We start from the raw sequence: 12,761 nt of genomic DNA, 5'->3' as shown, positions 1-12,761 counted from the left end.
ATTTTCTAAGTATATCCAGCTCTTTCCATTGAAAGTTAGACTGAATTGTGGGCATCAGGAACATGACACCATATATCTCTACGCACCCAGGATGGAGGATAGATGTTACTATGTACTCAGGATTTGTTTATTTCTTCATATGTCTAAGAGATATTGATTAAAATCTTTGATGTACCGGGCACTGTGGTAGGTTCTTTGGAATCAAAGATAAGGCCCACAGCCCTGCTGTCACGGGTCTGGTAGGTGAAGCAGGCATGCAGAAGAACACACACATATGGTAACTCAGGTGGTGGGCCTGGCTGAGAAGGACGTACATACAGAGACCTGGCGACCAGCAGAGGGGGAGACTCTGCCAGGGGCCATAAGGGTGCACTGTACTTAAAGTCTACACTGAAAAACAGCCTGTAGGGGCAGCCATCCCAGGGCAGGCAGGTTCATTGTTGATTTGGAGATAGAAAGGAATCTTGGAGGCCTTATAGATTTGACAGGTCTATAATGCTGAAGCAGGGGACTGGATACACAAGCAGGCCGGGAGGCCGGGAAGCAGGGAGGCCGGGAAGCCGGGAGGCCGGGAGCAGCTGAGCCTCCCAGCCCCAATCCCACCCTCCAGATCTCCTCATTCTCTCTCTACTGCTCTCCTCTCGCTCACCCAACCTTCCCATAACGATCTCCAGCTCTGCAGCCCAAGCATCCACATTTATATGTGCATATGCCCTGTGTTCTCTGGTTTCTTGGCCTGGGTGTCTGTGTTTATAAGTGCACATGCCTTGTGGTTACACTCCCAAGTGCCATCTGCAATAACATGATGTCACGTGTGGGTGATGAAATCTGGGAGGAGAGCAAAGCCGCAGGTGGTGGGAGGTTAAAAAAGAGCCTAAATTACTCCCATGTTCTTATACCACTAAGGTATGAGTGGCAATATAGTTGCATGAATGGGGTGGCGCGTCAAGGAGAGAGAAATGGCGGGGTAGCTGAGCCCCTGGTGTGGTTGAAGTGCTACAATGCCTGCCTTGAGTTGGAGGTTAAACAAGGTCAAAGACATGAGAAGCCTGACGAAAACTTCAGGGCAATGAGAGCACTTGAAGGGTTACTCAGGATGTGGCATGATCAACAGTACAAGCTTGAAAGCTCAGTACAAGCTTGGTGGCTAGAGACAGAATCGCAAGGTCACCTGACCAGGTATGCTGCAGTTTACAGTTGTCAGATTAGGGGAATTTTGAATATTTAGCCCCTCCACCGGGCTTTCCACTAATATCTCCTTCCAGAGCATCTCTGGGTAGGTCTTGCTGGGGAGGGAGGGGAAGGGGACATATAGCCACATCAGGAACATGTAGCTCTTTCAGCTTGATAAGAAAATAGTGGCTGTAGGGTGTGACCTCCACTGCGTAGGCTGACACAATGGCACAATGTGTGTGTGTGTGTATGTACACCAACTTGTGTGTGTGCAGAGGGTGCACCCACATTTCCATGTCATTCCTCCTGACCAGCCCCCAGTATGTGGGTGATTGTGGGCCTGGGGCACGTACATCTCCTCACCCGTGCTGAAGCATCTCTGGTAATGGCATCTGGCCCTTATGCAGATAGAGCTCAACTCGGTGCTGACATCAGCCAGTTTGTGGCATCTCAGCGTATTTCTGGGTTGCAAATGAGAGTTTCTTAGTGCCAGGCTCGCTTGGGCTGTCACATCAGGTGATGAATTCTCTGCATCAACCATGTGCTGCTAAGGTAAGCTCAAAGGAGGAGCAGGCAGGAGAGGAGGCTGGGGCGGTGGTTCTCAGCCCAGCAGCCAAGCCCTGATCTGGGTTAAGAGCAGGATGGATTGGCCACAGCCAGGGAGAGGCCCCTGTTCCAGCTCAAGGAGGGCGGCAGAGGAGAAAGTTGAGGGATTCAGATATAACTCTGGGCTGTTGGTTCTTGTCAGAAGAAACATTGCTCTCCTCCCACCGACCGTCACGCCATCCCCCACTCCATGGCAGGCTCCCCAGACAGGCTCCCTCTGCTTTATCCATTAGATGGGTTTTTGGCCAAATCTGGTGTATATCAAATAATGTGCCAAATTCATTCGGGTGGGATATAGAAGAAATGCTCATTTTTCATCCTAAAGCACTTTGTTCCCGAATACATTGACTTTGTGTTTTGAAAGTTCAATGTCTTATCCAGGAAACCTGCTGCATTTTGCCCTAGTTTGATATTCTGTTCTCTCCCTGAGATTCCAGGTGAGCCAGTTACTGGCTTCGGCTATACCTGATGGAAGGAAATGTTAGATCCGGTCTGGCTTTCTAGGTCATGGGTCATAGAATTACCTGTAAAACTGGGTGCAAGGTGCCACTGGGGATGTTTTCAGAGATGAAAAGAAAGATACATTTGGGTTTGCAAATGTCCTCCCCCTGCAACCCGTCACCTCTCTGTGCGGTTTCCAAAATCAGCGTTTTGACAAATGAGCATCTCCATGCTAAAGGATAGTTTGCATCAGTGAGGGACAGAGGTAGCTGGGGTACAGAGGAAAAACAAAAATAAGCTTCCTCCCTACCCCCCCACAACCCCCCACACAGTTCTTCATGAGACCATCTTGACTCTCACTGTGTCCAGAGATAAATAAAAACACAAAGGCAGAGTTTCCTACTTAATATTCACTGCAGTGGGGGAAGAGGAGAGAAATTGCTCCCCAGGGTTAACGTGGCAGTAAGCGAGGTCAGCTGTTTCCCAAGACGGTGCAGCCTGTGAACGGCTTACATTAAAGCAGCACTGGTACAGCAGAAGCAACCCAAGTGATTTACGGGAACCCTGTTAAGTTGGGTTTGCTGGCAGTTTTTGATCTCAATGTGGAGGTTTAAGCAGCTAAGGCAGCTGACTGAATACTGTGGTATAAAGCACCTGCAGAGAAAAGAATTCTCCCCCACTTCCCAGTGTTAGACACTCCCCTGAAGCCCTTGACCTCATTGAAATCATCAGCGACAGTGGCTTTGGCGTGGTAAGTAGGGTCATAGCTGGGGCGTCCAGGGTGTGGCGCCCACCTTTCCAGTCTGCCTGGAACTCAGGGCTTACAGGAATGCAGGGTTTCCCAGGGAGCCTCTGGACCCCTTGGGTGATAGGTGATCTAGTCTGCTCTGCACGTTTCTGGATAGACAGGGACTTGAGGGGAAAGGGCAACTAAAAGAGATTTGCTTTAGTTACTTATTTTTAATAGAATGTTTTATGTATTCTTCGCCAGGCAAATTAACAATTATAATGCCAGTTTTGATATCAGCTTGAACTAATTCCTGGCTCTCCCATCTGTGAATTTTCCATACCCTCTGGCGTCTTGCGCGCTGGTTTGGGAAAATAGAACCTTGTAAGGAGACAAATCAGATGTCTACTGTTTGAGTTATTTCAGTTGTTTCAGAGATGAGTCCAAACTTCAAAAATGACTTCTGGAACCTTCCGGTCAATGTGGCATGCCTTGCAAGTTCCCTCATAAGGAAACAACAAAACTCATTTTCTTACTAATGGCTTCATTTGGGGACCACTTATTGTTTGATGGAGTCATAGCAGCGTGGCAAAGTAATAGCATTCGTGTGATTTATGAGCAGCGTGATCAATCTCCTCCATGCCATGTGCTTGCTCAGGGACTGTAGACCAGACATGTTGCCCCAAAACTATCTCATATTCTAGACTCCCACCTTTAATCCAGAACATGCCCTTTTTTCCCTCTTTTAGCAACACTTTACTCTGTTTTATGACACTGTACTTTTAAAACTTCTGTCTAGTTTTCTGTAAATCCCAGAATACTCTGTGCACACACACGCACCCCACACACACACACTTACATATTTATCGACCTATCTAGTGATCATGCACATGTAAACAATACTATTAGAGCAGACTGATATGTTAGCAGTTAGCAGTTACCCCTGAGTTAGAGAATTACGGGTGTTTTAGGCTTTTTTGGTTTTGTTTTTTCTATTTTTCAACTATTTGCATGGAGGATTGCAAATATTTATAAACATATATTCCTTTTATAATAAGAATAAATATTAAAGGATTTTTCTATGTGGGGGAAATAAATTTGACCACCATTCTCAATCAATCGAAAATGGTACCAGAAAATATGTTATGAAGGGAGGCTAAGGTAGTATCATCCCAGCAACCAGCCTGTGTTAGGAAATTGAATCTTGATTTTGAGCATACTGCAGAGTCTTGGCCCCGAAGACTGCTACAAAAGGAAGAATTCTCTTTTCCCCTTCATTGTCCTCCTTCCCAGGGGTGATATCCTCCAACAGGAAGAAGTGGGAGAACTGCCAAAGCTAGGTGATGCTGACCTTGAGAACAGCTTGCCATTGCTCTGCCTTGAGGTGAAGTGTTCTTGTGTCCTCTTGATATCCAGATCTATTCTTTGGGGTCTTTGAGGGCTGGAGTAAAACAACAGCCTCATGCAGTAGTAACTGGCAGGAGGGGCTTTAAATGGAAGGCCTGGCTTTCCTGGGGAAATTGGATCATCGTTTGGATGAGCCAAAGACACAGACGCCAAATGGATGAAAAACAGGCGAAAGGGAACTTGATTCAAAGGTCAGGAAGCTGTGTCTGTCTCAGTTATAACTCAGAGCCTGCTTCTCCCTGGCACCACTGCTTTCTCCCAAGTGACTTGTGAGCAGATGTTTGGCATCACCTACTCAAGGCCAAGCACTCTCCCCAGTCCTGCGCATTATGCTGGAGAGGCCAGGGTTCCCCCACTCCCCCCAGATGTCAAATCTTACTATCTGCCATGGTCCCCACCAAATGGCAAGAATACTATCTGCTTCATCTACTCCAAATATTTCAGGGAGTAAAATGAGAAGAATATACAATAGAAGATACTTAACAGGAATGTTTAAGACCTGGTCTGTTCCGCTTAAACATTCCCAGACTTGAGGCCCATTAACTCCAAAGGGACGCAGTGATAGGGGGCCAGGAAGGAGGAGATTATAGTATACTTACACTTCAGTGCTTCAGAAGACATGAACAGTCATGACTTACGCATCATGTATTAGCCAGTAGAGCAAATCCTCTTCAGCTCTTTTGATGATGAGGTCTTTGTGGGAAAAGGCGCTCATGAAAATAAATCATTTTGGAAATGTCCACTGTTAGGATGCTTCTGGGTTTAGAGTCTTAGAAAAATGATCCACAAGTGAAAGTCACACTTTCGTTGCTCCTTCTCTCACCACTTCTCTCCATACTATATTCATGCAGACCTGTCCTTAACGGTCTTGGGACCTTGGTTTATCTGTTTTATTCCCCTGAATCACCCTCTGCTTTATAAAGAGCTCCTCCTCTATGAAGGCTTTGTGGAAGCACCAATAGGATGGAATCTCACCTTCATTTGAACTTTCATAACAACTGGGCTTACCATGAGTTAGGTTTTGCTATGAACTATAGTTTGTTCGTGGGCTCATCTTATCCCACTCATCATTGAGAGCATCCATTACAGAACTTTGTCCAAAACAGGTACCTGGGAATCTATAACAGGGAGCATCCAGAGCGGGAGAGGACCTTCAGAGAGCCTGGGCAACCTCTTTGTTTTCCTTGAGAGGAACCCAAGGCCAAAGGGCAGATGTGGTGGTTCATCCTTGTCAGAGTCAGAACTAAAAGTCAGGTGTCTTGACCTGCCAGGCAGCTGCACTCTGCTAGAGCATATGTACCAGTTATTTGACAACTTGGACCAAAATCAAGATTCTTTGAGCAGCGGGAGGTGTTGACTTTTGTCCAGAGTCTCAATGGGAGGATCCAGAGCCCATTTGAGGGCGGGGGGAATATTATCCACCACGAAACAGCTGTCTAGTTGTGGAATGTCCCCAGGTGCCAGGCACTGTGCTCGGCCTTGTCCACAAGTTGACTTGTTGTCATTGCCTGCTCTTCACAGACACCGATCTCAGAGGACTGACTTCTCTCCCTTTTTCCCTTCTAGGCTAATGGAGGTTGGCAGGATGCTACTACCCCTTCATCAGTGACCTCCCCTACAGAAGGCCCTGGCAGTGTTCACTCTGATACCTCCAACTGATCTCCCAGCAATCGCATCCCGGCTGACCCTGGGCCCCAGTCGGGTCGGGCCAGGAGGGAGGGTTTCTCTCCCAACGCTGAAGCGGTCAGACTGGAGGTCGAAGCAATCAGCAAACACAATAAGAGTCTCCTTCTCTTCTCTTCTTTGGGATGCTATTTCAGCCAATCTGGACACTTCTTTATACTCTCTTCCCTTTTTTTTTCTGGGTAGAAGCCACCCTTCCCTGCCTCCAACTGTCAGCCTGGTGTCCGTCATCCTCCCTGCCCCTGCCCTCCTGCCTAGACTCCCAGGGCCCCTGCCCTCATTACATCCCTAGAGGATATTTTCAACAATTAGAGGAACTTAAGAGAAAATACAAAGAAAATAATAAAAAAAAAGTGTTTGTATGTTTTCATGCTGGTGGTTTGAGGAGCCAAATTTACCTCACTCGGATCCCTCGCTCCCTATGTTAACAGGCAATCCTTCTCTGCTTCTCTTACTCTCACTACCTCTTAGCAGGAATACTTCACATCGCCCTACTCATTCCAGCCCTCCCTGCCTCCTTTTGCTATTGGCCCCCTGGGGACAATTCTGGTTAGAACACTTTCCTCTTCTTTCCCAGCTCCAGGAACTCCCTGGGCATTGTTATGACTAGGCTTCTAAAGGTGCCATGTTTTCTGGTTTCAGCTCTACTCAGTGATTCCCAGGCAGGAAGTCAGGCAAGAGGAGCGGGCACAGGGAATAAGAAGGGTTGACGTCTTATAGAGACTTTGTCATCCTCCAGATAACACCTCTTGGTTTCAAAGGCACTGCTTTGGAGACCATGAAACTTTTAGTAAGCAATGTTCAAAGCCTACTGCAAAGTAGGACTGAGTAGGTCTGGGAATGAGTGCATCACTGAGAAAAAGAAAGTTCTAATCCTGTAACCCTTCAATGGTCTACACACATAAGTACATGCACAGCATATACTTTCACTCCCCCGCGATTAGTCATATGCCACATGCAAACACCTGCATGGGAAATCACAGCATTATGCCTCACGAGCCCAAGAGGGAATTGGCAACTCTTAAGTGAAGGTCACTGACACAGAGAAGCAATACATGCTTGGGGCCTCCAGGATCTGCAGCCCCAGCGTGCCTACCCCAGAAGCACTTGATCATGAGGAAGTCCAGGTTTGCAATGTATACTCCTCCTGTTCCTCCCACCTCTGGAGCTCTCAGGGAGCCACCTGCCCCCCCTCATACTTTATAATGTCTGTCATGGCGTGGGTTATGTTTGGTTTTATGTTTTAGTTTAGAGACATTGTGTTAATTATCCAAAGTGTTAGATGGCACCACATTATTGATTCCTAACCTCTTGTTCTGGAGGAGTTAGGTAAGAACATGGCTCAGGCAAACTCTTTTGGTAGTTTAAATTAAAGGCATGTTAGTCATGCAGCAGGGGAGATGATGTTCTCAGTGAAACTGTCACAATGATTTTCAGTCCCTGGAAATGTTGAAGAGTATGTACCAGAAAGTTTTTCTCTGATGTCACCTGAGCTTATATTCATAGCCAACTAGGCCAGTGACAGAAATGGCAGCTCTGTCTCTTGATAACATGGGAAGTACATGGTCTACCCTTGGTGCCTCATTTTCTTCATCTGTAAAATGGGAATAATTATGCCTAACTCACCAAGAGGCTTGTGAGAGACTGATTTTATTCATATACAGTTCACACATATGAAGAGAGTAGGAGTGAAGTCCCTGACATGAGTTGGTTTATGTCCTAGAGGGACAGTAACTTGGTTTCCTTGTTCTAACTCCTGGTTACCCTTCATATCCTGATGTCATCACCGTGATGATGAGGTTGTCACTGTATTTGTATTTTGGTTCAATTTGTTTGAATGGTTTCTCAGAATAGAGCTAAGCTTCCAAACTAGAAAAATAGAAGCAGGTTCTCTTGGTGTGTATTTGATTCCAGTATGTGGCCATGTAAGTACTTTGTTCCCTGTTGTGTTGACTGCTAGAGAGACTGGGAGGAGACCTGTGGGCTAACCAGCTAACAAAGTCACAGAAATTCTGCAGGGCAGCACAATATGACTAGAAGATGCTGCTGCTGTGTGTGTTCGAGGTAGAGATGTTTTAAGCTGAAGATCATGCAAATTTAAAGGAATTGCAAAAAGCAAATATATGGCTAACTGGGATTATGCTTTAATGACTAAGACCATGTCTGCTATTGGAGTATGTCTGCTATTCTGTGCCATAATCACAGCCAGGCTCCATCCTGGAAGTAGCCATCTTGTAACAATCCCCCTAGTTATTGGATTCAATGGAGAATTTTCTCTTAATGGCAGGGATATGTTGAAACTACCCACAGAGGACTCGTGGGGTCACGTTTGCCTGACTTTGGGCAAAATAAAAAAAAAAAGGTACTGAAAGGGTTCTCTTGGGATCAGGAAGAATGACTCCAGGTTTGGGTTGAATGATTAACATTTCAAGTTAATGAATGAAAAGGATCAGAGCAGTACTACTCTTACACAGGTAGTTTCTTTCCTGCTGTTGTTTGCACTGATTATCACCTCTCTCAGCACTTTCCCCACCCAGCACTGCAGTCAGTCCTCTTCACATGCAACGCCTTGCCCACAGTCTTCCCCCATGTCCATAAGCATATCCAACATGGCGCCATGAGCTCTTTCTGCATTAAACAAAGCATAACCACATTGGCAGCAGAGGATGGGGATGGAAAGAGTGTGCCTCTGGAAATGTAGTGCCCCGGGAATTCATCCTAGGTTAGTCCTACTGATAGCAAAATGTGCCCCAGAAGTTCTTCACTTTCTGATGGAGTAGGAGTGTTCCATTTCTCTGGCTGCAGAGCTCCCCTAAAATAACACCAGTCCTTGACCTTGCCAGCTCGTCACTCTTCGTCCTCTCTGCCTTTCATCCCTAGTACCTACTCCTGGCGTGGAATTGACTCCTAGGCAGTACTTTTGCCAAATGGCACCTTCTTTCCATTTATGTTTCTATTGCTCTGTGGTGGTGGTTCTTTATTTGCCGGTTGCCTTTTCTCACACATATTTCTTCCCTCTTTTCCTTCTGAGTTTTATTTTTCTGCCCAGAAAAACCTGACTTCGATACCAAAAAAGATGAAACTACAGAAACTCAAATTTAAAAAAAACTTAAAAAAACAAAAAAAATACTCAATGATTCTTTCAGCTTTATTAACATTTTCCATTGTTTCTTGCGACTTGTGTCTCGTTCTTTGTAGTATTGATGATGAACATTTGATAATGAATGTTCTTGTATATTCAGATAAAGAAAAAAAAACCAAAAAGCGGTCTGAATTTAATAGTGTTTATAATAAAAATTTTAAAAATGACCCTCATAGCACGCAAAACAGGGTGGGGAATTTCCCCTCCTCTTTCTGTGACAATGCACATTCGTTCCTGCATTAGTTTTTAACACCAAACTACCTACATTCATCATTTCCCCCATTTTTCTTTTATTTTCTTGCATTTGTGAATTAGTTCAAGAATGCTAGAAAAGTGTCGAGTTGTGCACATCCATTTCCTGTTCCACAATGTTTAAAAGTGACAGTAATTCATTTTGTAAACTAAAAAAAAAAAAGGTTGGAATAGTGAGCATAATAGGTACAACCTAACACGTTATTATGTTTATTAACTTTGAGACCCAGAAATAAATTCTTTTCTTTTCTTTATTCCTGCTCTTTAAAATATTAAAAAAAAATTATGTTTTGTGTTATTTTTGGTTTGTTTATGGGGGGGCTTTCTTTTTCTTTTTTCGGTCAGGATTATGATTTTGCTGTTTTTATTCCTTAATATGTATATGAGGTGGTGTGAAAAGGTAACAATTGTAGACTAGGTGGTTTCTTTCCACTTCTACTTTGCTTCACAATTCAGTTGACTGCAAAAACACTTGCAAAGCCCATGTCGGTGTCACATGGCTCAGCTGAATTTCCAGCATGTCTGCGACACTCCCGCAGCTCCTGAGAAAGGCAAATTCGGGGACTTGGATTCTGCTTTGACCCTCCTTTGAAAACTCATGGAATCAGTCCAGGGAGGCTTTTATATTGTAGGGGCAGGGCTTTGCCTTTGTGGACTGGATGTCACAATGAAGTGCTTTCTTTTCTTTCTGTCTGGTTAATAACAACATTCTATGACGCCTCTTCCAGCTAGAGAGGGTTTTCCCGTCCTGAAGAATTCCACAGGAGTTCCTAGAGTGGGACTACTGTGTTGACTCTGTCAGCCGGATCCAGGAAGCTGAACCTGGGGCCAGACCACCCACAGATCAGTTGAGTCGTGATTTTGGATGAAGAAATGGAACCAGATTCCATGCTGTCACTTTAATGTGAAGAGGTTAATTTTGAGGCTTGGACAGTACACCTGTTAGCTCACCTCTGATTTAGGCAGCTGCTTGAAGCAAATTGTAAAAACCGGCTTGATTCAGAATGTTTTTATTAATGATGGGAGAAATGAAAGCACAGTTACTAGGGAGAGACTCACTGTAAATATCTTTTTATTCAATAATGATTAAGTTTCCAGAAAACAACCCTATACAAGAAAAGTGAAGACAAACTGCAGAATTGTGGAGCAGCACTTTTAGAAGTGTTTCTGCCGGAACACTTGTGCGTTTGTTTCCAAGTCATAAGGAAACAAGGATGGGCTTTTCGCATCACCTTTATGGGTTCAATCTCTAGCTCAAAGCTTTCTGGAATCTTTTTATTTTTTGTAAACTTTTTTTTTTCTTATGTGAAAATAAATAAAGCATTCAATGTTCTCCCCCCCCCACCCCTGCCTATTATTTCTTTTCTTTGGAGTTTTCGATTATTTTGAAGTGCTTTCCTTTGGTTGTTGGTTTTATTCTCCCACTCCCCCTCCCCTGTTCTTATTATTCAGAGTATAAACCTGCAAAATTCTGCTGTTTTGGTTTTGAAAGTTTAAGCTTTTCTGCTTCTGTGAGAGCACAGGCTTCTGTCCCTTTTGATTCCAACTGAACTTTTGTGTTCTCTAATGATACTAACACGGTGTAGGTTTTACAGTTTCCTAATTTGTACTGGTAATGCATATTCCAAATAAATAGTTTCTTTTGTTGCAAAAAATATATATATACTTGTATTTTTGTGTAAATTTCTTCTCTTACATGTTGGCAACTTGTCTTTCCCCAAACTGGGGTTGTGCTAATGTGGATTGTGGTTGGGGTTGTGCTAGTTCCTTTTTAGTCCACACCCTACCAGAGGGGTGAATGAGCTCATGAGGAGACAGATGGGTAGGAGGCCTGGAGGAAAGAACCAGGGGAAAATCTTTTATGGACGAATACTAGGATGTTGCTAGAGAGTAGAGCACCCGTCTTGCCTCCTCATGCGTAATTGATTGTCATATACCATGCCCCAGTCGAAAGCATAGCAGGGAGACTCTCCATCGTAAATTCTAAGTCATGGCTGTTTTGTTCACCAGTCTACCCTGATCTGGTCATCAAGAAAACTGTGGTACCCAGGAGATACTTCAGGGGAAGGAATCTGGGCTATAATTGGTAGCTATAAGCTTTCAGAAATGTTCTAGGTGTACTCCCTAAATTTGCTCACCTGCCATGTTCTATCTGCCATGCCATGTAAGCATCCCTTCCAGCAGTTGGTCTGCACTTACAGTGAGCCCCTGACCTTTGGGGTCATGCTCTCTTACAGAGTTCTGGTGGGAACACCATTGTAGCCCTTCGTGCCTAAATCTGAGTCCCAGCTTTTACCACCACCTTCCCATTTGCAAGGTGGGATGGAGCTTCTTATCTAGCATCTGATATATTTTGTTCCTCTAGCACACGCATTTTCTCATTTTCATGCCCTAACTACAAGGAGGCTCTCTCCAGAACCTCAGTGAGTCAGGTGTATTTTGAATATACCAGCCACCCACCTTCTCCATCATGGTTCTAATCAATAAAAAATAGATTAAAGAATTGTAGAGTTAGATGATGGTTTTATTCATGGGAAAACTAAAGTCCAATGTCCTCGAAATCATAAGAACACCTGTAAGTGTTGATCTGGAGAACATCATCGGGGCCAAAGGGGAGATCTGAGTCTCCTTTTCATGTCTAAACATTAGAACACACTAATGGGAGGGTTGGGTGTCCAAGCCAGACTCAGCTCACTTAGAATGATAATGAACTGCTATAATATACTCTTCTTTAGATGCAGCGAAAGTCTGTTTCTCACCCATGTAATAACCTAAGAAAAATATTTCTGGTTAGGGTAACTCTTCCCTATATAGTTATTCAAGAGTCCTGCATTGTGGCTCCCCTGCCACTCAAAAATTTGTAGTTCACCTCTAGCCAACAGGACAAAAAAAAGCATGAAGAAAACCAACCACTTCTTGAAGACCTTGACTCATATCTTCTTTCTACTCATATTCGTAAGTGTAAGTGTTGAGGGTGGGAGTGGGAGGATGGAAAGGCCATCCCTTGCATGTGATAGCTTTTTGGATAGTTGGCCATCTCTGTCATAACTAGTGACCAGAAGAATAAATGAGAACAAGAGACACACCCAGATGGTTGTGTCACTGCAGTGGACACATTACCAGTTAGACCATCAACATCTAGTCAACAGCCCAGACGTGGCTATGTTACTCTTCAATGGGGGAAATGGAGACAGGTATATGATGACCAGCAGTCACTTGGGAGAGTAGAAGCCTAAAGATTTTTTTTTCTTTTTTTTTTTTTATTAAAAAGTTTATTTTTACATCATTTTGCACTTTTTTTTTTCATCTCAATTGTAATCCCCACGGGTT

General features: G+C 44.3%; 1 protein-coding gene across 3 annotated transcripts in view; it reads left to right on the top strand.

Moving 5' to 3' along the window:
• Positions 1-12,761, top strand: part of PBX1 (pre-B-cell leukemia homeobox 1) — a 300,166-nt gene that overhangs the window by 256,840 nt on the left and 30,565 nt on the right. The window contains exon 10 of one of the 3 annotated variants that reach the window (XM_004688420.2): positions 5,921-9,179. The exons of 1 other annotated variant lie outside the window; for it this stretch is intronic. In XM_004688420.2, the coding sequence (XP_004688477.1) occupies positions 5,921-6,013 (93 nt within the window). In that variant the 3' untranslated portion in view covers positions 6,014-9,179. Of the gene's footprint in view, positions 1-5,920; positions 9,180-12,761 lie in introns of those variants that run through there. One more of the 3 variants, XM_004688421.2, reaches the window with a different exon arrangement.

The sequence above is a fragment of the Condylura cristata genome, unplaced genomic scaffold (genome assembly GCF_000260355.1).
Source record: "Condylura cristata isolate star-nosed mole 26May11 unplaced genomic scaffold, ConCri1.0 scaffold00024, whole genome shotgun sequence".
NCBI classification, from domain to species: Eukaryota; Metazoa; Chordata; class Mammalia; order Eulipotyphla; family Talpidae; genus Condylura; species Condylura cristata.
Note: the sequence above shows the minus strand (reverse complement) of the source record. Positions and strands in the feature narration are given on the sequence as shown.